Here is a 27,515-nt window from a genome sequence, read left to right as displayed (position 1 = left end):
AGCCTGCGCCGCCGCCGGTGCCGTGGGCTGCCCGTGCCCGCGGGGCTCCTGGCGGGGCAGGGCTTTGGGCCGAGCTGGGGTGCTCCATAAGGCCAAGCACACTCTGGGGAATTCTGTGCCTGGAGACCTGGAGCAGCGTCGGCTCTGGCCGTTCCCGGGGGGCCGGGTATGTGTATGGGGCAAAGCTTCGCAAGCTCTCAGTCCGCCGCCACCGGGGTCCCGCTCATCCCATCCCATCCCATCCCATCCCATCCCATCCCATCCTTTCCGGGAGCGGTCCCCTGCCGGAACTACAATTCCCAGGGTGCCTCGGGGCGCCCCCGGCCGCCCTGCCGGGCACGTGATGGCGGCGGCGGCGGTCACATGACCGCGCGGCGGGGCAGGCCCGGCGGAGCAGCCGCCGCCGCCGCCCCGCATGGCCAACGTCGCCAAGAAGGTGTCCTGGTCCGGCCGCGATCGCGACGACGACGAGGACGGGCGTGCGGGCGAAACCACCCCGCTGCTCAACGGTTCCGGCCCGGGTGCGGCGGGCAGCGGCCGGCAGGTGGGTCCCGCCCCCGGGAGCGGGGGCTGCGCGGCGGAGGGAGCACGGAGCGGGCCGGGGCCGCGGGCTGTGGGCCGTGGGCCGTGGGCTGGGGCCGTGTGTGCGCCCCCTCCTCCCTCCCCTGTTGTGTTTAACGCGCTCGTTGCCCCGGGGCTGGGCGGGGGCCGTCGGGGTCGCTCCGGGCTGGGAAAGCAGAACCGGGGGAGCACGGCCGGGGCACGGGGCGCTCACGGGGGAAAAGCTGAGCTGGGGCTGAGTCAGTGCCCGGCGGCTCCATCCCTGCTGTTCCCCCGCCCTGGGACGGTCCCTGACAGCAGCACCGTGCACTGAGCCGGGCCTGGCTCCTGCCCGCCGGGGCTGCTCCTCATTCCGGGAATCTCGGCGTGGATTGGGTTGGAAGAGATCTAAATCCCATTCTGTCCTACCCCTCCGTGGGCAGGAACACCTTCCACTAGGCCAGGCTGCTCCCAGCCCTGCCCAACCTGGCTTTGGGCACTGCCAGGGATGTAGGGGCAGCCCCAGCTGCTCTGGGCACCCTGTGCCAGGACCTGCCCACCCTCATTTCCTACTGATATCTAATCTAGTCTCCTTTTGTTTCGTTTGAAGCCATTCCCCTTTGTTCTGTCTGTATCTGTCCATGTAAAATTACCTTGTGCTAGATGAATTTCTGCTAAAAATGCCTTTCTGTGAGAGCCTGATGCCTGCCATGCTGCTGATCACCAGGCAGGGCTCAGACACGAGAGCCTCCAACACTGCAGTGGTGCAGGGATGGATGGAGCTACAATGGCAAAGAGCAGGTCCAAGGTGGGCCATGTCACAGAGGGAGGCCAGTTCCTCCAAGTTCTTCTGGCAAGTTAATTTGGGGTAATTAAGTGAGCAGAACTTTTCTCCAGTGTGCCCTCAGGCTGCCTGCCTGGTGTTCTCTCCCCCTCCTGCAGCTCAGTGAAGAAAACTGAGGCACCCAGCACCTGCTCCGGAGGGAAGCTGAGGGTGGAAGGGCAGGGTGGGACCATGGAGCACTTTTGTGCCAGCACCAGGTGGGACAGGCATTGCTTCCAGGTGGAATTTCCTGTGGAGAGTTTTCTGGGAGGCCTGAGCTTGGCTAGGGAGGAGCAGTGCCAGATTGTGGCAGCTGTGAGCAGGGATGTCTGGCCCAGCACGATCCTGTGCTGCCCTGCTCCTGGGCAAGTCAGAACAGCAGCTAATTAGAGGGAAATGCAGGGCTCGTTAGGCTGGGAGAGCCTTGTGAGTGCTCTGGGAGCAGGGAATGGCAGCTGTGCCATGGCAGCTGCTCTGGGCTGAAAATAAAAGTTATCCTGCTGGGCAGTGCAGCAGAACCTCGTATATTTACAGCACACAGGGAGTTCTGGGGGTTTGAAGGGTGTTAGAGCAGGGATTAAGCAGATCTCATGGCTGAGGGTCATTGGGAAAGGCTTTTCCTGGTGGTTTGGAAGAAGTGCCTGAGGCCTGCACGGCAGGGGCAGCTGGAGTGGACCCCCAGCCCTGCCAATGTGATTTATTGGCACAGTGCAGGCAGGGTCCCAGCTGTGACATGGCACCGGTGGCATTTTCCTTGGCCAGGAGCAGAGGGAGCGCCTTGCTGGAGCTCCAGACCACAGGTGCCCCTGGCAGTGGCAGCTGGGGTGTCCCTGTAGGGCTGGGGCTGTGTTTTGGTGTTGGGCAGTGCCTCTCCCTGTGCCCCAGATGATTTTCAGTCGTGTGGATTGAAGCAGGAAGGCAGGACAGCTCTGGGGGAGAGATAAGGAGAGGCTGGAGCTGCTTGGGGAGATTTAAACCTGGGTTGTGTAATACAGTAAAAATGTCCCCTAGCATCACTTGTTCCCTTTGTCACGTGCATGTTAAATGGAAATGAAAGTGATCTTTAGGTGCCCAGAGGAAACACGGGGCTGCAGCTGCCAGCTGAGAGGGACTGAGATGAGTTCTGCTGGGTGGGAGGTGAGGAGAGGCTGCATGAACACCCCTGGGGATGTGAGGGCTGTGAGGGGCCTGTCCTGAGGTCTGCTCTGCTTTGGGGCCAGCTGGGCTGGCCAAGCCTTGATCCTCTCACAGGGTTTTCTGGTGCCTGGAGCACCTTTTAGCACCAAAGAATGAGTTTTCCTACCCAGAGCCTTGCCTGAAAGGTGCCTGATGTGAATCTGATAGAACAGGGTCCCAGCAGAGCAGCAATCCTGTCCCTGTCCCCTGCCTTGTCCTGGGATCTTGTGTTCTTCCAACATTCCATCTCATTCCCACTCTCATCCTCCTCCTCCAGGCCATTTCCAGGATGGTGGGGGCTGTGATCAGGATGAGCAAGGGCTGAGAGGCAGTTGTGTCTCTGAGCACTGTGCCTGCGGGGGGCTGTCCTTCTCCTCAGCCACGTGTGTTGGTTCTCAGGCTGGGAAGTGGGTGGAAAATGTTGGTAAGAGCAGCCAATTTCCATCATGAGGTATTTTTTGTGGAAGAACATTTCTCCTTTGCTACCCTCAAAGATATTTGTGCTGAAGTGCCTTGACTTTGGGGTTGGTTTGAAGCTCCTGCTTCAAAGAGTGCCTGCAGCAAGGGCTCACCACCATGAAAACCAGGCTGCTGCTGGGCAGGGTGTCCTTCTTTGCCCCTTCTTTGCCCCTGTGTGTTTATTCTGCATCTCTGGATGTTGCTGGTCTCATTTTCTTTGCTCTCAACTTAGTGGCCAGGCTGCAATCAAGAAATCTTGGTGGGAGGAGGCAGAAAAAGGGAAGTGTGAGCACTGGGGGAACCCTGATTCCTGGCAGATGGGCTGCAGATTGCACAGCCCAGGTTACTGGCACAGAGGCTGCCCTTGAGAGCCTGGGGGTGACTGCCCTGGGGTGGTGGCAGGAGCCTCCCCCAGAACGGGAACTTCAGGAGTTTTCTGCAGGTTGCTCAAGGCCATTGGGGACTGTGGCAGTGCCTCATCCTTGTGCTGCTCCTGTGCCAGGGGAAAGGCCAGGGCAATGTCTTCCCATCCTCATGGAGGTGAGGGTCAAGCAGGAGCTGTGCCCTGGCAGTGGCAGCCCTGGAAGCAAAACCCAGGTGGTGACACCTTGGGGAGAGTGCTGGTGGTTTCTCCCCTGTTATGAGCCTGGGGGTGAGGAGCCCTGTTTTATTCTGCTGTGAGGCATTTGGGGGATGATGCTGGGTGGGTTTGAAGCCTGTCCCAGCTGTTGCTGTGTGTTAGAGGAGGGTCAAAAAGGGGAAAAGCCCTGCAGCTCATCTCCCCTGTTCACTGCCAGAGCCAGTGACAGGGTCCTCGTGCTGGTGACACACCAATGACACAGCCTGGAGTCTTCCATCCAGGCTGCTACGAGGGGCAGAGTGTTCTGTGCCCAAGAGGGGCCCTGAGGGCTGGAGATCCTCCTCCTTCCCTCCCACAGCTTCTGTGGTCTGTGCTGGGCTTTATCTCATCGATAACGGAGAGTCACGTGCTGCCAGTTCCTTACTGTGCACAGGATGGTGACAAGGGACAGTGTCCTGGGGCCTCTCCTCATGCTGGCTCCTGTCCTGCAGGGAGGAGGCTGGCTCATCCCTGTGGAGCCCATTTGACCCTACTGATGGTTCTCCAGAGCAATGTTTGGGGGGCATGGCTTGGTTGCCTGGCCTAGATCCTGGAGATCCCCCAGCCTGGCCTGGACCATGGAGATCCCCCAGTTTGGACCATGGGGATCCCACAGCCAGGGTTGGATCATGGAGGTCATGCACCCAGGGCATGGTTGGAAGGTGGTGGTTGGGATCTTCTGCTAGATTTTTTGCATGTTGAGGTTGATCCTCAGTTTGCTCTTGCTGGTCTCAGAGTGGGTGCCAGCCTGACAAAGGGGAAAGGGAGCTCAGGAGGCCCTGAGGGGGCTTCAGTCCAGCCCCTGCTCAGAGCAGATCCCTGAGGGACACACCCAGAGGAGCTTTGGGAACTGCTCTGCCCCTGTTTGCTCCCAGGTTCAGTTGTCACCAGCCACAGGGTGAAACTTTGGCTCTGGTATCTGAGCAGAAGTTCCCTTGCTGCAGTTTATCCACTGCTCCTTGTCCCGTCAGTGCAAAGCTTCAGGGAATTCTGGCTCTGTCCTGTCTGTAACCCCTTGTTGGGTGTCTGGAGATGCCATGAAGAGCTCCCTGAGAAGCACCAGCTTCTCCTTGTGTATCTTGCCATGGGCTCCAGCCCCTCTTGCTGAGCTCACTTTCTGTGCCTTTTCTGTCCAGGCAGCCCAAACTGGGTGCCAGGTCCCAGGTGTGCTATTGCAGGTGCCAGGTGGAGGTGTGGGATCCCTTCCCAGACCTGGCAGGGGTCTGGCACCACCCTGGAGGGGGTTGGCCACCTCCCTTGCAGGTCTGTGCCACTGACACCTCTTCCCTCACCCACCAGGTCTCTGCAAGGCTTTTTCAACTGAGCTGCTTCCTCACCACTGGGACTCCTCCATCCCAGGTTCAGGGCTTTGTAGTTGCCTCTGTTGCATTTGGGGGCTTCCCTGCAGCCTGGTGAGGTCCCTTGGAGGAGCAGCCCTGCCTGCCAAGATTCCTGCCCACCAACACTGATGATAACTTATTTTAATTCAGACCAAGGCTCCAGACATCTCTTTGCAGAGCTCAGGATGAAATTACCTTTGCCACCCAAAGGAGCTGAGGGCTGGGTGCTCATGTGCCACTGGCAGAGTGAGGCTCAGAGTGTCCCAGAGCCTCTCCTGGGGCAGCAGAGCTGTTAACCCCTCTGTGCCCTCTGGCTTTTGGCAGCAGAGCAATGTTTTTATGTGGAGATGATCACAGCCCAGTCACACCAACATCACACATCCCCAGGATCAGCAGCTGCCTTGGCTGAGTTTGGAAACATCCCAAGGAGGGCATTGCTCAGGGAGCCTTTGAGCTGTGCACAAATAACCTTTTCTCTTGGCTCCAGGCTGCCTGAATCTCTCCTTTTATCATTCCTGGGTGCTGCTGAAGTGGCTCTTTCCTGCCCTCCTGGCATGTGATCCTGTGGTGGTGAGACAGGAGCCAGGCCTCTGCTTGCAGATGCCACAGGGGTGCCAGGACTCAGGGGGAGGATATTAAAAATGTGCTGCTTGTCTGAGTTCAGCTTCAGGTTCCACTGTTCCTCCTTTCCCTCCATCTGTGCTTGTGTCCTGCTCAGTCAATGGGGAGTTGAGCTGCTGGCTGCTCTCTGCACAGGGAAGGAGGGAACAGGGTGGGATGTCACTGGTTCAGCCACATTTGGTGTGTCTGCAGACCCCCTTGCTAACAGAAGGAGAATTTTCCCTGGAGGGCTGGTCCTGCCTGAGGCCTTACACAAGGGACATGGCATGAGTGACATTTTCCATCCCCTTGCCTTGATCTTGCCCTGGATGTGTGGCACCTACAGGAGCCTTAAATCCTTGTGCTTCCTCAGTCCTGGTGGAGGTGTGTTCCTCTGCAAGGTGTCAGCTTTGTCCCTTGTGACCTTCCCTCTCCCTGAGATGGTGGGGGCCTGGCTGGGATCTCAGAGCAGCTGGGCACTGGCAAGCACTGGAACAGGCAGTTCCTGTATCCAGCTCATGGCCCTAAATTCAGGGAGGTGACAGCTTTGTGTGTACCCAGCTCTTAGAAATCCACTGTGGTCTGCTCTGACTGCTGGGAAAAAGCTCCACCTGGATCCTTTCCACTGGGAATGTGGAGCTATCAGGGACTAGAAGCAAAGCCCAGGCTGGTTTTGCCAAAGCAGTGTGTGGCCATGGCAGCGTGGAGCACTGTGGGGCTAAAGGGCACCAGAGGGGGTTTGAGAAGCTGGGGCAGAACCCCTCTGCAGGTCAGGGAGTGAAGGGGAATGTGGAGCAGAGGGAAAAATGGGAAAATAGGTCAGGCTGCAAACACAAAGGGATATTCTTGCTTTGCAGTGAGTGCAGGGCTCCCAGCAGCAGCTCTGGCCTCACGTTCCAGACAGGATTGGGGGGATTAAAGCAGCGAGGGGCTGGGTCTGGGACCTGCCAGCAGAGACACCAACAGGCCAGAGCCCTGCTATTGTCCTTACCCATCCCTCTTTTATCCTCCAGTTCTTTACCCTGGCAGCTGGGGAGGGGTGAGGCTCTGGAGGGGAAGATCTTGATGCTGAGGAATGGTGTTTGGGCTGTTCTTGGGGATCAGATCCTTGTGCATCCCTGTGGGGCTGCAGGGGTGACAGCAGCCTGCCTGCTCCAGCTGGGTTGCCCTGTGGCCCTGCTCAACTGCAGCCCGAGCCCCTGCTTGCCTCATCCAGGAGACAGAGGTGCCCAAAAAGTCAAAAAACTCCCCTCCTATGCAACTGCACAGTAAAAACCCTGAGTGATCACCAGTGAAAGGAGAAGCTGCTGCCCAGAGGGAGATGCAAATGCAGCTCCCCAGCACCGCACAGGGCTGGCTCAGAGAGACACCAGAGTCCCCAGGGCTGTGCAGGGGCAGTGTGCCCACTTCCCGCTGTGTCTCCTGGCTGGCAGCCAGCCTGGCTGTCACTCTGGTCCCAGCTGCTCAGGGGGTGACAAACACTGACGTGATGTGCTCCTCTCCTGGCTGGTGGTGGCTCCATGGAGCAGATGGCAGAGCCAGACGTGTCCTCAGCTGTCCCCTTGCTGCTGGCTGGGCCTGGCAGCTGAGGGCACGTAGTGGTGATCTTGTGGCTGTGCAGGTGGCACGTTGTGCAGGGGCTCTGTCCCTCCCCAGCCCCAGGGCAGTGTGGAACGTGCTGCTCAGCACAGGATTGTTAGTGCCAGGGGCTGGTGGTGGCCCAGTCCCCAGTGAGCCACTGCTGCTGGCACTCCCCAGGTGAGCTGGCTCTGCCTCCTGACAGGTTGGAGCAGCTCACCCAAACCCTGGCAGGCTGCTGCTGCCTCTGGTTCCCCCCAGGGTGTTGGGTGCTACCTCCTCTGAGAGCAGGGTGCTGCTTTTTGGGGGGCAGGCAGAGCTCAGCGAGAGAGGCAGAGCACGAGCACCTTGCAGCCCTGCTCCATCCTCCTGAGAGATCTGAAGTGCTTTCAGGAATTGACCTCATTTCCCCTTCTCTCCTCAGCTCACTCCTTCCTCCTTCCTGCGCATTGGGCAGCTGAGCAATGTGGACCTCAACGAGGACATCCACGAGCTGGTGAGTGGCACAGAGAGGGGCCCCCTGTTACTGGGACCCCTTAACAGCTCTTCTTCCTGGGCTGGGTGACCTCAGCTGCTGCTGGCCCAGGGGCCCCTCGGGGATCCTCAGGAAGTGCCCTGATTCGGAGCTGGGAACGGTCAAAGGCGTTTGGGAAACAGAATTTGGGTTCTGCCCAAAAACATGGGTTTGCTTGAAATAGCTCCTTGCTTTTGGCCTAAGGAATTTCCTGCTGAGGTGAAAGGTTGCCCTCCACCAGGGCATGGAGTTGCTTGTGTTCAGTGCCAGGTTAATGTGGTGAGGGTGCACCCCTGGTCCAGCTGCCTTAAATCCCACACATCCACCAAAAGTGGTGGAAAATCATCCCAGATCCCTGCCTGCCAGGCAGCTTGCACCTGCAGTCCTCTGTGCATCTCCTGAGCATCAGAAGGAGTTAAACCAACAGTTGCATGTGGATGGGAGGGCTGGACTCTCACCTGACCATCCTGAGCTGTGCATCCCATCCCACAGGAGACAGAGGTCCCTCGGCAGCGCCCCAACGAGATCCCCCACAACGAGAAGCTGCTGTCACTCAAGTATGAGGTAGGTGCCCACCTGTCCCATCTTGTGTCTGCCCTCTGGGTGCAGCAGGTGAGGTGTGAGGGGCCAGGGCTCACAGCTGCCCCGTGAGGGTGGTTTCAGTGCAGAAGGGGTGGAATGGAGGAAAGAAAATTATAACAGGAGCAGGGTGACGGGCTCAGGGCAGCACTCCCCAGCATGGGGGGTCTCTTCACCTGATCATAGACAATAAAAGCATCTCCCTTCCCCAAACTAGAGCTTGGACTATGACAACAGTGAAAACCAGCTGTTCCTGGAGGAGGAGAGGAGGATAAACCATGCGGTGAGTCTTGCTGGGCTGCCCACAGATCATCTCAGCTGGGCTGGACAATGGAAGCTATTCCCCCTGCCCGGCTGCTGGGGGCTTCTCTGGGCAGAGGAGATTGTGCTTAAAGCCTAGGTGGAGCTGGGGTGGGTTTATGGGCACTGACCAGCTGGTGGCAAGCTGTGAAACCCCAGAATCAAGGACCCAGCATGAGGTGGTTGGAGTGGGAGCTAATCTGGGTGCACATGGTGGCATTGCCTGGTGGCATGGGACAGGTCCCTGAACAGAGGGACTTCTGGAATCATGTGAAACATCTGCCCTGGGGAATTTGGGAATCAGTGCCCCAGCAGGAACCCCAAGAAGATGAGCCTAATGGAGGCAGGCAAGCTGGAAAAGCACCTCAGAGATCCCACAGAGGAACAAGAGAGCACTGCTGAAAATCAGAAAATTGTGTTCAGGCTTTGCTGGGTCAGCCAGCATTGGTGCTCCCTGGCTCTCCTCAGAGCTTCCCCGGCTTGGGAGCGTGCTGGGGATGGTGGCAGGTGTGCTGGGGTGCCCTGGATGGCAGGGTGCCCTGGGTGCCAGGCGGGCTGGCAGCAGGCTGTGAGGGCTCCTGCCCCGCAGGCTTTCCGCACGGTGGAGATCAAGCGCTGGGTGATCTGCGCCATGATCGGCATCCTCACCGGCCTCGTCGCCTGCTTCATCGACATCGTGGTGGAGAACCTGGCTGGCCTCAAGTACCGCGTGGTGAAGGACAGTATCCTCACCCAGCACTGCCTGCTGGCACCTCTGGCATCTCTGGGAGCTGTGAGAGAGGGGTCCTGGGGGAACAGGGCAGCGCTTCCTCGCTCCGGTTTGGTGGCACAGACTCTGCTGCCCTGCAGGGCTGAGCTGTGCCTGGGCACTGCTGGGACAGAGGAGGCTCATTTCAACTGCCCTGGGTGCTCCAAGTGACAGGGGGCTTGTGAATGGCATCCCTGCCCATGGTGGGAGCTAGATGGTTTTTAAGGTGGCATCCAGCCCATGTCACCCTGTGATTCTGTGAGGTGCTGTGGTGGGAGGGATGGTACTCAAGCAATGCTGGCTTTTCCTTGAGCTGCTGCCCCAGACATTGACAAGTTCACAGCCAAAGGAGGCCTCTCTTTCTCCCTGTTACTCTGGGCCACCCTGAATGCCAGCGTGGTGATGGTGGGCTCTCTGATCGTTGCCTTCATAGAGGTAAGAGTCTGGAACTGCTCTGGCTTCTTTACATGGGCAAAGCAGGGTCATGTTTCCACAAAACATGCAAAATTTTGTGGCCAGTGAATGTGTTTCTGCCAGTTTGGCTCCTGCTAGCCCCAGCTCCTCGGTGCTGGCTCCAACTGTGCTGTGGGGTTTCTGTGGGGCTGGCAGGCTGCTGGGCTGTGCTGGCAGCCTGGGGCAGAGGCTGTGCTCCAGCCTTGGGCAGGGGTGCAGCTCTCCCAAGCCTTGGCTCTAGCTCAGCCTCTCTGTGTTGGGCGTACCTGAGTACCAGCACTGACCAGTCTGGCTGGGTGCCTCTGGAGGACAAGCCAGAGTCTGGGACTCCCTATGGATCACTCTAATGCACAGTGCCTTCCTTGTGGCTTTGCCTTTGTTCTCTCTGGCCACCAAGTGTGACCTTTCTGTAACTGTGACAGGGTGGGGGAACACCTCAGTGTCCCCAAGAACCCATCCAGCTCCTTTTCCTTGCCAGCTCCTTTTCCCTGGCACATTTGCCCTTAGGAAGTGGGTGTCTCCCTCATGCCCATCTCCAGAGCCTGTTGATTAACTTTGGCCTTGTCTCAGAGCCACCCTGAGGGCGTGCTGTGTGACAGGGGTAAGGTGGCTGCTGTGTCCCCACCCTGTGTGTGACAGCTCTCCCTGCTCCCTGCAGCCCGTGGCAGCTGGCAGTGGCATTCCCCAGATCAAATGTTACCTCAATGGTGTGAAGATTCCTCATGTTGTCCGGCTCAAGGTAGGAAGCAGGAGGTGGTGGGATGGCCTGGGGACATTGTGTGGTCCTGGAGTGGTCCCTGCCCACCCTGTGGCACAGCAGGAGCTCCCAGCTCCATAGCTGTTCCCCCCAGTGCCCAGAGGTTAAATCTCCTGCCCTGGTACTGGGAGGAGCAGCTTTGGGTAGACTTTTGCTCTGGCCAAGAAGAAAATTGACCAACTCTGTTTGCCACAGTGGTGGGGATGAGAATCACGAGTTCCCTGAGTTCCCTGGGGTCATTGGCTCCTGCCATGCCTGGGGCCCACTGGGTCTGTGTCCCCTGTGGCTGCCATGGCCCCGGTCCTTGTGCCACCCCTGTGACATGCCATGTCCTTGTCTCTTGTGTGGCACCCCTGTGACATGCTGTGTCCCTCTGTGTCGTGTGGCACCCCTGTGACATGCTGTGTCCCTCTGTGGTGTGTGGCACCCCTGTGACATGCTGTGTCCTTGTTTCTTGTGTGGCACCCCCATGACATGCTGTGTCCCTCTGTGTTGTGTGGCACCCCTGTGACATGCCGTGTCCTTGTCTCTTGTGTGGCACCCCTGTGACATGCTGTGTCCCTCTGTGGTGTGTGGCACCCCTGTGACATGCTGTGTCCCTCTGTGGTGTGTGGCACCCCTGTGACATGCTGTGTCCCTCTGTGTTGTGTGGCACCCCTGTGACATGCCGTGTCCTTGTCTCTTGTGTGGCACCCCTGTGACATGCTGTGTCCCTCTGTGTTGTGTGGCACCCCTGTGACATGCTGTGTCCCTCTGTGGTGTGTGGCACCCCTGTGACATGCTGTGTCCCTCTGTGGTGTGTGGCACCCCTGTGACATGCCGTGTCCCTCTGTGTTGTGTGGCACCCCTGTGACATGCCGTGTCCCTCTGTGGTGTGTGGCACCCCTGTGACATGCCGTGTCCCTCTGTGGTGTGTGGCACCCCTGTGACATGCTGTGTCCCTCTGTGGTGTGTGGCACCCCTGTGACATGCTGTGTCCCTCTGTGTTGTGTGGCACCCCTGTGACATGCTGTGTCCCTCTGTGTTGTGTGGCACCCCTGTGACATGCTGTGTCCCTCTGTGTTGTGTGGCACCCCTGTGACATGCTGTGTCCCTCTGTGTTGTGTGGCACCCCTGTGACATGCCGTGTCCCTCTGTGGTGTGTGGCACCCCTGTGACATGCCGTGTCCTTCTCTCCTGGGCAGACCCTGGTGATCAAAGTCTGCGGGGTGATCCTCTCGGTGGTCGGCGGCCTGGCTGTTGGGAAGGTGATGTGCACAAAGTGCTGCTGATGTGTTGGTCCCTGCTGCTGGCACTTGTGTCACAGCCTGTCACCGCTCCTGTGCTGGGGGCCCTGTGGTGACTTCCCAGTGTTATTCCCTGGTGTCTGCTGGCCAAGGAGCCCCTGGGGCACGTGGTGCCACCGTGCCAGCCTGTGTGTGGCTTGGCTGAGGGCAGAGAGCAGCAGCCCCTGTCCATCAGTGGCTGTCCCTGCAAACAGTAGATGGGGGGGAGTTGGGTGCCCCATTGGGACCTTTCTGGCCTGCTGGGATTGAGGGCAGGTAAGGGAAACACTTGTTTTCTCAGGAGGTGGGCAAAGGAGGCACATGCCAGGATAAGGATTTCATAAAACCATGGGATGGTTTGGGTTGGGGGAGATCCTGAAGATCATCTCATTCCAAACCCCTGCCATGGGCAGGAACACCTTTCACCAGACCAGGTTGCTCAGAGTTCTATCCAACCTGGTCTTGAGCACCTCCAGGATGAGAAGGGGAAAAACATCAGGGTCTGTATTTCCCTGAGGGAAACACTCCCAATCCAGCTTCAGGACTGCAAGCTGGTGAGCAGCATCCAGCCATGCTGTTCTTCTTCCTTCCCCACTCTGACTGCGCTCTCTGGCCCCTAGGAAGGACCCATGATTCACTCTGGATCCGTGATTGCTGCTGGCATCTCCCAGGGAAGATCCACGTCCTTAAAGCGAGACTTCAAGGTTGGTGTGGAGCTCCCAGGGGTTGTGCTGCTGGTGCCCCTCTGTGCTGCTCCCACTGGTGGCTTGGCATCATCCCTGTCATCCCCTGGGTCTGGCCTAAGCTCAAGGCCATGGCCAGCCCTAAAAATGTCCTCTCTCCTGTTTCAGATCTTCGAGTATTTCCGCAGGGACACAGAGAAGAGGGATTTTGTGTCAGCCGGAGCTGCCGCCGGCGTCTCGGCCGCCTTCGGTGCCCCCGTGGGTCTGTGTCTTATTTTATTATTAATAAAGGATTCTTTCGTATTTTTTTTTATTTTTATATTATTTTTATTTTATATTAACAAAGGATTTTTTTACAGAAGAGTCTCACTGAAATATGAGATTATAAAGTTATTTTTTTTTAACACTGTGAGGAAAAAGGGTTTTTTTGGAGTACAACACTGTGTTTGGTTTTTTATTTTAAGAGTTTCAGTGATTTTTTTCAAGGGTTTTCTGAGTTTAAAATGTTAAAGTTCTTGGAGATTTGATATTATGGTCTTCTCTTAGGTATGTTCAAAAATAGAGTAAGTTTATAATTTGTAATTCTTAAAACAGATTGAACTTAACTGATATCTTTTAAAAGCTGCTGTAATTTTGTAAGGTGTTGACTTTGCTTTGAAGCTGCATTTTTTGTGGTTTGATTTTTTTGTTCTGGTATCTTCTATTTTAGATATTTCTAGGGTGAGATTGCTTGTGTTTTTGATGTTGAAATTTCTAGTCTAGTATTTTGAACTTCACATTGTCTTGAGTCTGGTTTATTTCATTTCGAGTTGGTGCTCTCTGGCACTGAGCAGTGCCTGGACATGGAATTCCTCAGGAGGTTGCTCCCACCTGCTTGGAGGCAGCTGTTGGGATCTGCACAGGGCACTGCAGGGGCCTTCCAAGTTTTCCTGCCAGGCCATGCAGGCGTTGGCCCTGCCCAAGGGGCTCATCTCTCTCAGATCCCAAGTGTTGCCTCCCTGGGGTGGAGAATGGCAGTGGGATTTACTGTGATCAGTGCATCACTGATGGCTTGGTGAGCCTGCCTGTGACAGGGTCTGGGCAGTGTGGGCACATGGCCTGGCTGCTTGACTGGGGCTGTGGCACATTTCCTTGTGTAGATGTTGTATCTGGTGTTTGCAGGGGGTGTCCTGTTCAGCTTGGAGGAAGGAGCTTCCTTCTGGAACCAGTTCCTGACGTGGAGAATTGTAAGTGCTGGAAAGCAGTGGGGAGCTGCTGGTTCTGGTGTGAGGCATTGCCTGTTCTGGGTGCCCTGATACCCCTGCTCCAGGGAACACCTCCCCTCCTGTGCCCTGCTCCTCAGGGGCTGAATTTGGACCTGGCTGAGCTCCTTTCCCCAGGGCAAACAGAGAGGCAAAAGGAGAAGCCAGACCCTGGTCAGCCTAAGCTGCCCAGAGTGCCACCACTGGGAATGTGACCTCCTGTCCCCAGCACACCATGGGCACCCAGCCCTGCCCAAGGGCCTTGGGGGTGGTTTGGGCCATGTGGTGAGGAAATGGGGCTGGGGGCACTGGCAGTGATTCTGGGCTGCATCTCCTTGCAGTTCTTTGCCTCCATGATCTCCACCTTCACTCTGAACTCTGTCCTGAGTGTTTACCATGGCAATGCCTGGGATCTCTCCAGCCCTGGGCTCATCAACTTTGGCAGATTTGACAGCGAGGTAGGCACAGGTATTCCCCATGGGGAGGGGTTGGACACAGCCCTTGGCAGCTTTGGGGACATCAATTTGTCTGTAGCCTCACCCAGGGGCTGAGGCAGGCTCTGCCTGAGCAGCCTGTGGGGTCTGGACACATCTCAGCTTCACCAGCCCCAGCAGAAGGAATTTTTGTTCAGCTCTGGGCTGTTCAGGAATTTCTGTTCAGCTCTGGGGCAGAGTTGTGCTGTCCCAGCAGTCAGTGACTGACTGTGGGACTGCAGATGGGCCAGGAGATGTGAAACCCACTTCTTTCTTGCTTGCAGAAAATGGGATACACAATCCAGGAAATTCCTATCTTCATCTTTATGGGAGTGGTTGGTAAGAGAATGCTGCTCTTTCCATTTGATTAGTCTGAATAATTTCCTCTGTTCTCTGTCTGGGTCTAAAAGGCTTTGGTGTCCAGTTTCCTGGGGAAAATGGGGAATCCATTTAATTCTGGAGCAGAGGCTGCTTGTGGGGCTTATGCAGGAATGATAGCTGGATCCTGGCCCAGCCCCAGGAGCAAAGTCAAGCCCCTTTAACCCATGTTGAGCAGGATGAGTGCATTGCAGGCCTGGGCAGCCCCTTGCTGCCATGTGAGCTGCCCTTATCCCCATGGATTTGGACTGTCCTTTGCCTGCCTGGTGCCAGCACTGTGACATTGGCACCTGCTGCTGGTGCCAGGCTCCTCTTGGTGCCAGGTCCTGCAGGGACAGCACCCACATGTGCTGCTGGTCACTTTGGATGGGTTGTGGGTGATCTTCAGAGGTTCCCTGTGTGGTGGGCAGCCTGGGCCCTGTGTGCTGAGCTTTTCCTCCCTCCCATTTGCAGGTGGGATCCTCGGGGCCCTGTTCAATGCCCTCAATTACTGGCTGACAATGTTCCGGATCAGGTAAGAGCCCACAGGTCATGAAGGGGATTGATGTGGGTTCTGCAGTCCCTCAAAGTGGCATTCCCACATGCAGCAAGGCTGGAATCTCTCATTTAATGTGAGCAGCAGCAGTTCCTGAAAGGTGCCACATGCCTCTCACTGCCTGTGGCTGTGACCCCCAGCATCCCAGCACTGCTCTGACCCTGCCAAATATTTCCCTCCAGTGACTGGAGGGCCCAGAGAGGTGCAGGCATTGCAGACCTGACTGTCATGTGCTCTGAGAGGACTAAGAGAAGAGAGAGAGCTGCTAAAGCCAGCTGAGACCAGTGTGACCCAGCCATTACCTGTCAGCAGCTTTTCAAGCAGCAGCACAGCCTGGCAGGGTCTGGGCAGGGAGCAGAGGCAGCCACACTGTCATGTGCCTGATGTGACATGGCCAGCCAGGCTGTGCTGGTGCTGCCCACAGCCCTGGATGCCACTGTCACTCCTCTGTCCACAGGTACATCCACAGGCCCTGCCTGCAGGTGGTGGAGGCCATGCTGGTGGCAGCAGTGACAGCGACTGTGGGCTTTGTCATGATTTACTGCTCCAGAGATTGCCAGCCCATCCAGGGGAGCTCTGTGGCATATCCCCTGCAGGTAGGACCTGCTGCAGAATGCATCCAGGGTGGGGGGCACCCTGAGCCTGGGGGGCTCAGCAGGGAGACAAGACCCTGCTGGGTTTGGGGCACTGCACCTCACAGTTGATGCCCTCCAATGCAGGCAGAGCTGGAGACACAAGGATGCTGTGGGTGTCCTCCCTGCCCTCACTGGCACACATCCCCCAGCCTTCCCTGCCACTTCCAACCCTTTCTTATCTTGCCTTTTCAGCTTTTTTGTGCTGATGGAGAGTACAACTCCATGGCCACTGCCTTCTTCAACACACCTGAGAAGAGTGTGGTCAACCTGTTCCATGACCCTCCAGGTCAGTGCACCCAGCAGGGAGGCCTTGGACGTCAGCAGAGAGGGTCCATGTGTGCCTTGGCCCCTGCTGGGACAAGGCAGAGCATGATCAGCCCCTGAGGGCTTCACAGAACACTGCTGCAGTGGTGCAAGGAGGAGGGATGGGTGCTGTGCCTGCTGGCACCTCTGAGCTCGGCCAAAGGGCTGTGGGGCCAAGGACCTGGTTTTGGTCGTGCACATTTGCAGGCTGTGCTGCTTCTGAGTTGTGTGGGAGTGTGTCTGACCCTTGCTGTCTGTCTGAGGTCTGTCCTGGAAATGTTGTTGGGATGTTTTCTTAATCAGCAGGGCCACTTGCCCCATAATGACTTTACCTTCTGGGCAGGTTGTGGAGGTGGATCTTGGGCTTTGGATTTGCTGGGGAAATGCAGTTTGGTTCCCAGGTTCTAGCTCCACTTTCCCTGGACCTGGTGTAAGCCCAGCATCTCCTCTGCCTGCTGTGGAGTGTGAGTTGTGTGCCCAGCAGAGAGATGCTCAGCCCAGGGGGTGCAGCTTGGCCCCCTGCAGCCAGGAGATGACCAAGATGTCCATCCTGTGGCTTGGGGCTGCTCCTGCAGTGCTGGCTCCTCCCTGGCTCAAGGCTGCTGTCTGAAGGAGGGGTTGCAAAGTACTTGTTTAAACCAGATTGAGCTGCTCAGCAACCCCAAAATAGCACTTAGCTGGGTTGTGGGGTCAGCAGGGTCTCACTGGGGTGGCACAGCCTGTGCTGTGGGACAGTCTGGCACTGGCTGGAGCAGCTGTGGAAGCTGCAGGATGGGAGGGACTTTGCAGGACATGCCCTGTTCAGTTGATCCCAAAGCTGGCAGTGGGATTCTGTCCTCCCAACCTTGTCCTTCAGCCCTGGCAGTCCCTCCCTTGGGGCTTTGAAGTTCACCATGGGAGTCTGGGAACCACAGGGCTGGGAGGGCACGAGTCATGAGATGGAGGAATGGGATGTGAGGGCTTGGGATGGCCCTGGCTGGGTGGGGGGTGCTGGAGGGGGCAGAAATAACCTGGAGAGCCAGTTTGAAGGGCTGTGGCTGTGCTGCCAGGGCAGGAGGTGCAGCCCAAGAAGAGAGGCTCTCTCTGCTGGGAGTGAATTGTGGGGCTGCTGCTGCCCATCACAGAGTCCCCTGGGCTGTGGGACCAGCACTGACTCTGTTCTGTCCCCTCCCCAGGTTCCTACAACCCCATGACACTGGGCATGTTCACTCTGATGTATTTCTTCCTGGCCTGCTGGACCTATGGCCTGACAGTGTCTGCAGGGGTCTTCATCCCCTCGCTGCTGATCGGGGCAGCCTGGGGGAGGCTCTTTGGCATCTCCCTGTCCTACCTGACCAAGGGCTCGGTGAGTGCTGCCTGGGCAGCCCTGGCACCCTGCCCTCCTCCCTCGCTGCTGGGCTGGGGGCAGGCTCAGGCAGCGTGCCTGGAGCTGGCTGACAGCTCTGAACTGGGCTGGCTCCTTGCTTGGTGTCTTCATGAGCTGGGTCTAGCCCTCCCCATATCCCAGTGGAGCCCTGCCAGCAGCTGGGTTGTTCAGGCAGCTCTCCCCACTTTGGAGGGGGTTTGGGGGCCAGGACTCTGCTGACTGTCTCTGAATGCCCTGGAGCCAGCAGGTGACCTGGCTCCTTTTCTCTCCTGTGCTCAGATCTGGGCTGATCCTGGGAAGTACGCCCTGATGGGAGCTGCTGCACAGCTGGGTGAGTTCCCCATGGCACAGGGGTAAAGATGTCATGGGAAAAAGCACTCCCTGCTTCCCTGATAGCTCCTTCCCAGCTGGAGCCTGGCTGTCAGCTTCCTCATCACCCTGCCAGGCACAGGAAGGGCTGGGCTCACCCCTGGGTGGGCAGTCCTGGATCACTGAGAGATTCAGGGCCCTGAATCTGTGATGCCCTCACTCTGTGTTGGTCACTTGGGGGTCACTGAGAGATTCAGGGCCCTCAGGTGCTCTGTGATTCCCTCTGTGACCATGTTCACAAGAGTCTTTGGATGAGGGAAGAGATGAGGATTTGACTCTATGCTTCAGAAGGCTTGTTTTATTATTTTATGATATATATTATATTAAAACTATACTAAAAAAATAAAATATTTCATCAGAAAGCTAGCTAAGAATAGAAAATGAAAGAATAATAACAAAAGTTTGTGTCTCAGACAAAGAATCCAAGCTAGCTGACTGTGATTGGCCATTAATTAGAAACAACCACATGAGACTAATCACAAATCCACTCGTTGCATTCCACAGCAGCAGATAATCATTGTTTGCATTTTGTTCCTGAAGCCTCTCAGCTTCTCAGGAGAAAAAATCCTAAAGAAAGGATTTTTCAGAAAATATCATAGCTACAGCCCTCACTCTGTGTGGGTCACTGAGGGCTTCAGGGCCCTCAGGTGCTCTGTGGTGCCCTCACTCTGTGTTGGTCACTTGGGGGTCACTGGGAGCTGCAGGGCCCTCAGGTGCTCTGTGGTGCCCTCACCCTGTGTTTCCCTGCCCCTCTAAACCCCCTGGGTGCCCCTGGCAGGTGGGATCGTGCGGATGACCCTGAGTCTCACTGTCATCATGATGGAGGCAACAGGCAACGTCACCTATGGCTTCCCCATCATGCTGGTGCTGATGACAGCGAAGATTGTGGGAGATTACTTTGTGGAGGTGAGGGCTGCTGTGCTCCCCAGGGCTGGGGGGCCATAGGGGGACCAGGACAGGCACATGCTCGCTCTAAGGGAGGAGCTGCTGCCTGCCTGTGGCCTTTGCCACCACACCAGGCCTCTCCTGATGGCTTGGCTCTTGTTGCAGGGACTGTATGACATGCACATCCAGCTGCAGAGTGTCCCCTTCTTGCACTGGGAGGCCCCAGTGACATCCCACTCCCTCACAGCCAGGTAGGTGGGCTGAGCACAGCTGTGGCAGCAGCCTTTGCACCCCAACGTTGGCCTGAGCTGGGAGTGGAGGTGGTGACCTTCTGGTTGCAGGAACCTGCTGTCCCCTGGTAGCACAGCCCAGCAGGGATGTGATCTGCAGTGTGTTCCTTCCTCTCTCCCTGGCAGCTTTTGGGGACTGAGGAGGCACAGCACTGAGGAGTCGTGTGTTGGGGGGGATATTTAGGGTGTGAGGGTGCTGAGGCCCTGGCACACGTTACCCAGAGAAGCTGTGGCTGCCCCATCCCTGGAATTGTCCAAGGCCAGGTTGGACAATGCTTGGAGCCACCTGGGACAGTAGAAGGTGTCCCTGCCCATGGAAAGGGTTTGGAATGAGATGAGCTTGTAGGTCCCTTGCCAGCAAACCAGTGTGTGATTGCAGGATTCAGTGTGTGCTGCCTTGGGGCTGTGTTTCACCCAGAGCTTTCCCTGCAGGGAGGTGATGAGCACTCCTGTCACCTGCCTGCGGAGGATCGAGCGCGTGGGCACGGTCGTGGACATCCTCAGTGACACCTCCTCCAACCACAACGGCTTCCCCGTGGTGGAGAGCAACCCCGACACCACACAGGCAGGCTGGGTGTCCCTGGGGAGGGGACGGAGCTGGGGGCTGGCTGCAGTGAGATCCTCACCTCACACACGGTGCCTGTTGCAGGTTGCGGGGCTGCGGGGGCTGATCCTGCGTTCCCAGCTCATCGTCCTGCTGAAGCACAAGGTGGGTGATGCTGCCTGGAGACTCTGGGTTGTGTCTGCTGTCCCAGTCCTGTCTCAGGCCCATTGCTGCCTGCCCTCTCAGCTGGCAGAGGATCCCTGTCATCTCCCTCAGCTCACCCAGGGGGGTGATGGGGTTACCCCAGCACCATCCCTCACCCCTCTGTGCTCACAAACCCCGAGTGAGTGGCAAACAGGCCGTGCTTCTGCACATGGTCCATCTGTCCCACCCTTCTGCCCTTTTCCCTCCCTGGCCCTGTGCATTGTCATGGTGCCTGTGAGCTCTGTGGGACAGTGCCCAGCCCTCTCTTTCCTGCCCAGGTTTTTGTGGAAAGAGCCAACCTGAGCCTGGTGCAGCGGCGGCTGAAGCTGAAGGATTTCCGGGACGCCTACCCCCGCTTCCCCCCCATCCAGTCCATCCACGTGTCCCAGGACGAGCGCGAGTGCATGATTGACCTCAGCGAGTTCATGAACCCCTCGCCCTACACCGTGCCCCAGGTAACGCCCAGGGGCCCCCTGACAGCCCCCCAGGGCTCAGGGTGGGCAGTGGGGGCTGCCTGGGGGTGCTGCAGCCCCCCCAGCCCGTTGTGCCTTGCAGGAGGCGTCCCTGCCCCGCGTGTTCAAGCTCTTCCGAGCGCTGGGCCTGCGGCACTTGGTGGTTGTGGACAATCGCAACGAGGTGAGTCCCTGCTCGCTGTGTGCCGGCAGCCTGGGCTCCTCCCGGGGACAGGGACACGCTGTCCCCAGGCTCTGCGTGTCCTCATCAGGCTGACCCCGTCCCTGTTGTGGCAGGTGGTGGGAATGGTGACCCGCAAGGACCTCGCCAGGTACCGGCTGGGGAAGGAAGGCCTGGAGGAGCTCTCTCTGGCACAGACGTGAGGCAGTGTGGCCCAGCAGAGATGTGCCCTGGCCCCTGGGAGCTGGGGACCCCCTTTTGCAGGAGGTGGGGAGAGGACTGGGCCAGTCCCTGCAGGTGTCACAGTGCCTGGAGCACTGCCATGGCCGTGCTGCCCCGGCCCTCCTGCCTGCTGCTGCCTTCCCATGTCTACTGCCTCCTCTTGTCACCCCTTCCTCTGCTTCCCTGAGGGATCAAAATTCACCCTTGGCTCTGTTAGCTCCTGGAATAGGCTCTCCTTGATGGTTGGGTGAAGGCTGGAGTGTTCCATGGGGAGCAGGGCTGCCCTACTGAGCTGGGCACGGTTCTCTGACACCACACGTGGTCTCTGTTGCCTCATCCACCCAGTGTGGGCTGTCTGGGACTTAGCCCTGCCCTAGCTTTGGCTGCAGGGCCTGTGAGAGGAGCAGAGTGGACACCGTGGGGCTCTTTCCTGCCCCCAGGCCCCATTCCCTGCTGTCCTGTAGTCCTGCTTGCTGGGTTGGGCTGAGCTCTGGGGTTGCCTCCCTGCTCCTTGGCACTGAGGAGGGGGACGTGCCCTGCTTGGCTGTGCAATAAAAGGGCTCCCCTGGTTCTGCAGCTGCTGCCTCTGGCTCTTTCTTGGCTCCCTCAGCCACTCTGACCTCAACCCATGTGTGGGGAGACACCCCTGGGATTTGGGGCAGGGATCGGGAGGGGAGATGTTGGTCCTGCAGCCTGTGCCCCTCTGCCACTCCTGCAGTCCTCCCACCACTGATACTCCCACACCGGGATCCAGAGTCACTCCTGGGGCATGTTCTGGCCCCTTCCAGCCCCCTGGGCCCTTCCAGGCACCCCAAACCCCACCACCAGTCCTGGATTTGGCTGGGGATGGGAGCAAAGCCAGCCCTGGCACCTCACTTTTCCTATCTTCCTCCATCCTTTCTCCTCTCCTTAGCATTGCCCTGCCCCCCTGCCCTGGGACTGCCCCTTCCTCACCTGGTGCCTGGAGAGGCTTTTGACTGCAGGATCTGTGCTGAAATAAAGTCTGTTTGTACTTTTATTGTGCTGCTGCCTGTCTCTTGCTTCCCTTCTTCCCTTGGGGCTGAACGGAGCCCCGTCCCCACTCCTGCTGCTGGGAGGGCACAGCCTGGGGGATGGAGGGTGGCTCCATCCTGGGCTCAAGGCAGGGGCTGGCTGCCCCTTCCCGGCTTCTTTTCCCTTTCAACACCAACACAAAGCACAGGATGCCTCAGCTGGGCCCTGGTAACAACCAGGCTGTGGGGAGGAAGAGCCAGCCCTGCTGTGGGGCAGGGGTGCTGTAGGGCACAGTGGGTCCCCCAGGGCAGTGCTGGGTCCCCCTGTGTGCTGACAGCCGGGTGCTTTATGAGGCCCCGCTCGCCCTTTGCCCCGGCGCGGCCGAGATAAGCGCTGGGATCCACCGCCTTGGGCCCAGAGTAAACACGGGCTGCTGGCTCCTGCCGGCACCGCTGCCCTGCTCCTCCCTGCCCTGCTCCTCCCGCTGCTGCCAGCAGCCCCCAGGCCATGCCAAGCCGTGGTGGCCCTTTGTCCTGGCAGCAGGGTGGCAAAGGACACGGCACACGCTGCTGCCTGGCGGGAGTCATTTATTCGCTCGTCCCATCACCGGCTCCGGCCCGGCCGCTCCGAGCGCCCCGGTGCTGGCACTGGGGCCACCGGGTTTATCATTAACCGGGTGGCACGTGGCGGCACCGGGGCCACGCTGGGGTCACAGCCCCGCGAAGGGCTCTGCCTCCAGCCCCGGGCGGCCCAGCAGCTCCCGCCCCGCGCCCGCCGGCTCCGGCCCCGGCTCCACGGTCCAGGTGGCCAGCAGGTCGCTGAAGTCGGGGGTGCCGCTGTGGAGCAGGCCGGCGGGGCCCGGCTCTTTCCAGAAGGAGGGCGGCAGCTTCCTGCGGTGCATGGGGGTGATGTGGCCGTACTTCCTCTCCAGGCGCTGGCTCCGGCCGCCGGGCAGGCAGCGGTGCACGCCGTACTCGAAGAGCTCGGCCAGCGGGCCCAGCCTGTGCGCGGCGCCCGGGCCGCCCCGCGGGGCCTCGGGCACGGCCGGAGCGCTCGGGGCCGAGCCCCAGTCCGCGGGCACCGGGCGGCTCCCGGCCGCCTCCTCCCGGCCCCGCCGCCCGAAATAGCGCTGGATGTCGCAGCTGATGAGCTCCGAGAACTTGAGGAGACGCAGCGTGGTCTCGGCAGTGCTGGAGACTCCGGCCAGCTCCGGCCGCACGCTCCCCTCCACTGCTTCCACGTCCTCCTCTTCTTCCTCCTCTTCTTCTTCCTCCTCTTCTTCCTCCTCCTCGGAGAGGTCGGGGAAGTCGGGCTCAGGGTGCGTGGGCAGCAGGAGGCCGTGCGGGAAGGGCGAGGGCAGCCGCAGCTCGGCCAGGGGCTGGATGACACCCGCGGCCATGGCAGCGCTCAGAGGCACCCCTGGGAGTCACCCTGTGACGGGGACAGCGGGGTCAGGGTGACACAGCCTGCCACCAGCCCTGAGAGCCCAGGGAACCGTGCTGTGCCACCCGTGGCCAAGGTGAGGCCACAGGGACAGCGAGGTCAGGGTGACACAGCCTGCCACCAGCCCTGACACACCGCCCAGGGGATTGGGCTGTGCCACACCATGGCCAAGGTGAAGCCATAGGGACAGCGAGGTCAGGGTGACACAGCCTGCCACCAGCCCTGAGAGCCCAGGGAACCGTGCTGTGCCACCCATGGCCAAGGTGAAGCCATAGGGACAGCGGGGTCAGGGTGACACAGCCTGCCACCAGCCCTGACACACCGCCCAGGGGATTGGGCTGTGCCACACCATGGCCAAGGTGAAGCCATAGGGACAGCGGGGTCAGGGTGACACAGCCTGCCACCAGCCCTGACACACCGCCCAGGGGACCCTGCTGTGCCACCCATGGCTAAGGTGAGGCCACAGGGACAGCAGGGTCAGGGTGACACAGCCTGCCACCAGCCCTGAGAGCCCAGGGGACTGTTCTGTGCCACCCATGGCCAAGGTGAAGCCATAGGGACAGCGAGGTCAGGGTGACACAGCCTGCCACCAGCCCTGACACACCGCCCAGGGGATTGGGCTGTGCCACCCATGGCTAAGGTGAGGCCATAGGGACAGCAGGGTCACGGTGACACAGCCTGCCACCAGCCCTCACACAACACCCAGGGGACCGTTCTGTGCCACCCATGGCCAAGGTGGAGCCACAGGGCAGCAGGGATGTAGGATCCCTGCACAAATAACGGGGTGTGGGATGTACATACCAAGCTGGGGAAAAGGGGGCAATGGGGGTATTCCCCCTGAGGCAGCCCCACTCAGCCCAGGGACAGCAGGCAGCAGGGGTGTCCCCACCAAAACATGGGATATGAGGCAATGGAAGCATAACCCTGAGTGGTGGGACATGGAGGAGCAGAGATGGGCATTCCCCTAAAAGGGGACATGGGACAGTGGGGATATTTTAGCTGAACCCTGGGACATCAAGCAACAGGGATGTCCCCACCAAACCATGGGGTGTGGGACAATGGGAATGTCCCTAAGTCATGGGACGTGGGGCAGCAGGCATGTTTGCCCTGACCTGTGGGACATGGATGTCCACACCAGGTCATGGGATGCAGGGCAGTGGGGATGTGGGGCAGAGGGATGTTCCCCTTCACCCCAGGGCTGTGCATGGAGGTGAATGGGAGCTCAGCACCCACCCCACAGCTCAGGGCCCCCGAGCCCCATGCCCTGCCCGCACAATGGCCCCTTGGCTTTCCTGGTGACAGAGTCCTGTCTCAGGCCCCTTGCTGCCTGCCCTGCTCAGCTGGCAGAGGGTCCCTGTCATCTCCCTCAGCTCACCCAGGGGGATGGTGGCTGCTGCCATTCGTGGATGGGTTACCCCAGCACCATCCCTCACCCCTCTGGGCTCACAAACCCTGAGTGAGTGGCAAACAGGCCGTGCTTCTGCACATGGTCCATCTGTCCCACCCTTCTGCCCTTTTCCCTCCCTGTCGTGGTGCCTGTGAGCTCTGTGGGACAGTGCCCAGCCCTCTCTTTCCTGCCCAGGGTTTTGTGGAAAGGGCCAACCTGAGCCTGGTGCAGCGTGCCTCCCTGCCCTGCCCTGCTGGGCTCTGACCACAGCTGCATTTCCCTGAGCTGGATGTGGCCCCTTTGCAGCTTGTGCTACCTGTGCTGAAGGGTCCCCAGCCCTGCCTCGCTGCAGGACACCCGGGGCCATGCTGAGAGAGTATCAGAGCAGCACCAAATCCTGGGGAGCCAAGCACGGTGCCAGGACCTGCAGCCACCAAATCCTGGGGAACCAAGCACGGTGCCAGGACCTGCAGCCACCAAATCCTGGGGAACCAAGCACGGTGCCAGGACCTGCAGCCTCCAAATCCTGGGGAACCAAGCACGGTGCCAGGACCTGCAGCCAGCCTAAGGTCACCCTTGCCATCTCTGCGTGTCCCTCTTTGTGCTGCCCTACCCCGGTACCCCCGGTGCTGCCCCGGGCTGGGCTGTGGGAGGCTGTGGGGGCTCAGCCTCACCTCCGGGCTGCGGGGAGGGGGCAGCGGGGCCACCCCAGCCCGCCCTGCCGCCCCCCTCGGCCGGAGGAGCCCCGGACGGGAGGGCATCCCCGGAGCGGCTCCGCACTCACCTTGGCGCTGCCGCCCGGCCATGCATAGGCTCCCGCGCCGCTCCCCCTGCCCGGCCCTCCACCTGGGCCTGAAGTATTTATAGCGGAGCAGCGAGCTGACGGCTGGCAAATATTTGGTAGCCGTATTGTAATAGTAGACTCGGTAAACAGAGCTGGGGTTTGCTTTAGCACCCAGCAACGGGAGAGCGGCGCGGGGAGGGACGCGGGGACGGAAGGCAGGGCTCACCTTAATGGTTCACTCGCCAGGGGATTTTCAAGTGTTGTCCCTGTAAATTCACCTATTAAATCGGCAGCCCCAGCTGCCAAACTGCCCGCACACTTGTGCCGAGGGCTCTTATCTCCCTGCTGATTGGAGGTGAAATCAAGCTTTGTCAAATAGGCGTAAAATTAAATTTCATGCTATTTTGACTCCTGGAGTAGGGATCTTCTGAAGAACACACTGCGTATCGAGCCATGCCTCTGCAAACAGGGGCTGCCTCTGCAGTGGGCAAAGCCTTTCCTGGGGTACCCCAGGTGCTGCAGCACCCCCGTGCAGGTTCAGAGCACTCATCTCCAGCCTTGTGCCCTTTGAGATGGATGTTGGGCTCCCTGACCAGCCCTGAGAGGGGTTTTGGAACCTGTGGATGCAAAGGTGGACATGTGGAGAGTGTCTGGGCCAGCCCCATGGCAGGGACAGAGCTGGGTGACAGCATTTTCACCCTGTGCTGTGGCCCGTGGCTCCCCTGTGGGGACAGGGACAATGGCACTCAGCTCAGGTCACAGACAGGCTGTGCCAGGGGTGCCATTTCTGCCCTGGCAGCAGGACGTGCCAGCAGGGACATCTGGGGCAGCACAGAACAGGGCCAGGGGGCACAGATGGCTGGGGATGCACGGCGACCGGGACACAGGATGGCCAGAGGACACAGGACAGCCTGCCCCTGACTGCTGAAGGGATGGTAGGGGTCTGACACAGCACCTGACCCCGTCACAGGTGTTGGGGACACTCAGGGAATGGGACACCGGCCACTGGGCTTGGGGACAGCCACAGCCCTGCCCCAGAGCTGCCCTGCTCTCCTGTTTTTGGGGTGACCGCAGCTCCTGGTCTCTCCCTCGGAGCCCTCCCTGCTCTGAGCACCGTGTTCTGAGGTGCCTGCAGGGCTGACAGGGGTCCCCAGCTCCTGGCAGGGTGCAGCCCCGGCGAGGGGACTGTCCCAGCCTGGGCAGGGCTGTCACCCACCCGCTCCCCGGGGCTCCCAGCGCGGGCAGGGCTGGCACCGGCTCCACTGAGCTCCCCAAACGCTCCCAGCGGCGGAGCGGGGCGGGAGCAGCGGCCACCCGGGCCCTGCTGGGCAAACACGGCGGGTGGGAGCTGATCAACCACGGGCACCCTTCGGGCTGCTCCTGACATCAGCCACTGTCACCCACCCGCCCGGCACGGCTCGGCCCTGGCACGGCTTGGCATGGCTACTGTGGGATCTCAGCACCTCAGGACTGAGGTGCAGAGTGGCCGAGATCACCCTTGGGGGGCTCGGGGGTCCTGGAATGTTGCCAGAAGTGTCTGGTGGCTGGACTTTGATCCCACACGGGAGACGACACCTGTATGAGGATGGGAGGATTTCACTGGGTGAATGGTGAAGGGATAAGTTAATTAGAGTGTGAAACACAGGGTTTAGGATTTCTGTACAGGGGGGTCTAGAGAAGTAAGATGGAGGAATTGGGTCGTGTCCTGTCCTTCTTCTTCTTCTTCTTGGCCTCCATCTTCTGTGGTGGTGGTGGCACTTTGGGATTGGTTATTACTAAAAGTGCACTGGTCAATAAGGGTGAAAGGTATTGGGGAAATAGGTAAATATTGTATACGTAGTTTTGAGTATAAAGATAAGTGACCGCCCCGGGGGCTCTCAGTGTGCTCATGGCTGGCTGCTGTGCAGACCTCTGTCGGGCTGAGAGAAAATCTTTTAGATAAATAACTAATAAACACTGAAGACCGAGAAAAAACCTGAAGCCTCTTCTCGTCCTTTGGAGCGCGGGCTGCCCAAGGCCACCCCGGGCCTTTCCAGGCCATTAAAACAGCCGAGAAAGAGACAGGCTACCGGATAGACACCAGATCCCCGGGGAGAGGCGGCTCCCTCTGCTGCCCCAGGCAGGGCAGGAGATGGGCAGAGCTCCTCTCGGAGCTTGGTCGTTAATTGTGTTAATTGCTGCCCCGAGATGTGCGAAGGTCTCTGTTTCAGCCCGCGCGTCTGAAGAACGAGTCAGAGCTCTTCAGTTTTCGGTCTTGAAGTTGTTTATTAATTCTTATCTATAAAATTTTTTGTCTGCCCAGCCGAGGTCTGCTCAGCAGGGCAGCCACAGGCACTCTGACCACCCTCGAGGTGGTGTTGTCTTTTTTACTACAAACTACATATAACATATTTACA

The 27,515-nt window shown here is 59.0% G+C and overlaps 2 protein-coding genes across 2 annotated transcripts; one reads left to right on the top strand and one right to left on the bottom strand.

The window, feature by feature from the left end:
* The first annotated feature begins 378 nt into the window (after nucleotides 1-378).
* Nucleotides 379-21,088, top strand: CLCN7 (chloride voltage-gated channel 7). Its single transcript, XM_063171203.1, has 25 exons — nucleotides 379-544; nucleotides 7,560-7,631; nucleotides 8,142-8,213; nucleotides 8,446-8,511; nucleotides 9,118-9,250; nucleotides 9,602-9,711; nucleotides 10,388-10,468; nucleotides 11,671-11,733; nucleotides 12,372-12,455; nucleotides 12,603-12,696; nucleotides 13,596-13,660; nucleotides 14,017-14,133; nucleotides 14,433-14,487; nucleotides 14,980-15,040; nucleotides 15,519-15,657; nucleotides 15,889-15,982; nucleotides 17,175-17,344; nucleotides 17,645-17,696; nucleotides 18,513-18,640; nucleotides 18,785-18,870; nucleotides 19,342-19,474; nucleotides 19,559-19,618; nucleotides 19,936-20,112; nucleotides 20,213-20,293; nucleotides 20,407-21,088. The coding sequence occupies exons 1-25, from the start codon at nucleotides 416-418 to the stop codon at nucleotides 20,491-20,493; spliced, it is 2,409 nt and encodes an 802-aa protein (XP_063027273.1). The 5' UTR covers nucleotides 379-415; the 3' UTR covers nucleotides 20,494-21,088.
* A 1,126-nt stretch (nucleotides 21,089-22,214) lies between these two features.
* On the bottom strand, nucleotides 22,215-22,919 carry PERCC1 (proline and glutamate rich with coiled coil 1). The gene has a single exon (XM_063171433.1). The coding sequence runs from the start codon at nucleotides 22,902-22,904 to the stop codon at nucleotides 22,215-22,217; it is 690 nt and encodes a 229-aa protein (XP_063027503.1). The 5' UTR covers nucleotides 22,905-22,919.
* Between the last annotated feature and the right edge of the window lie 4,596 nt (nucleotides 22,920-27,515).

Source organism: Melospiza melodia, chromosome 18 (assembly GCF_035770615.1).
Source record: "Melospiza melodia melodia isolate bMelMel2 chromosome 18, bMelMel2.pri, whole genome shotgun sequence".
NCBI classification, from domain to species: Eukaryota; Metazoa; Chordata; class Aves; order Passeriformes; family Passerellidae; genus Melospiza; species Melospiza melodia.
Note: the sequence above shows the minus strand (reverse complement) of the source record. Positions and strands in the feature narration are given on the sequence as shown.

Excerpts from the sequence above, each read along its gene's own strand:
- CLCN7 (XM_063171203.1), top strand. The coding sequence starts at position 416 with ATGGCCAACGTCGCCAAGAAGGTGTCCTGGTCCGGCCGCGATCGCGAC. Across the intron at positions 14,488-14,979 it reads CATCTTTATGGGAGTGGTTG|GTGGGATCCTCGGGGCCCTG; the intron begins GTAAGAGAATGC and ends TCCCATTTGCAG. Across the intron at positions 15,658-15,888 it reads CTGTGGCATATCCCCTGCAG|CTTTTTTGTGCTGATGGAGA; the intron begins GTAGGACCTGCT and ends TTGCCTTTTCAG.
- PERCC1 (XM_063171433.1), bottom strand. The coding sequence starts at position 22,904 with ATGGCCGCGGGTGTCATCCAGCCCCTGGCCGAGCTGCGGCTGCCCTCG.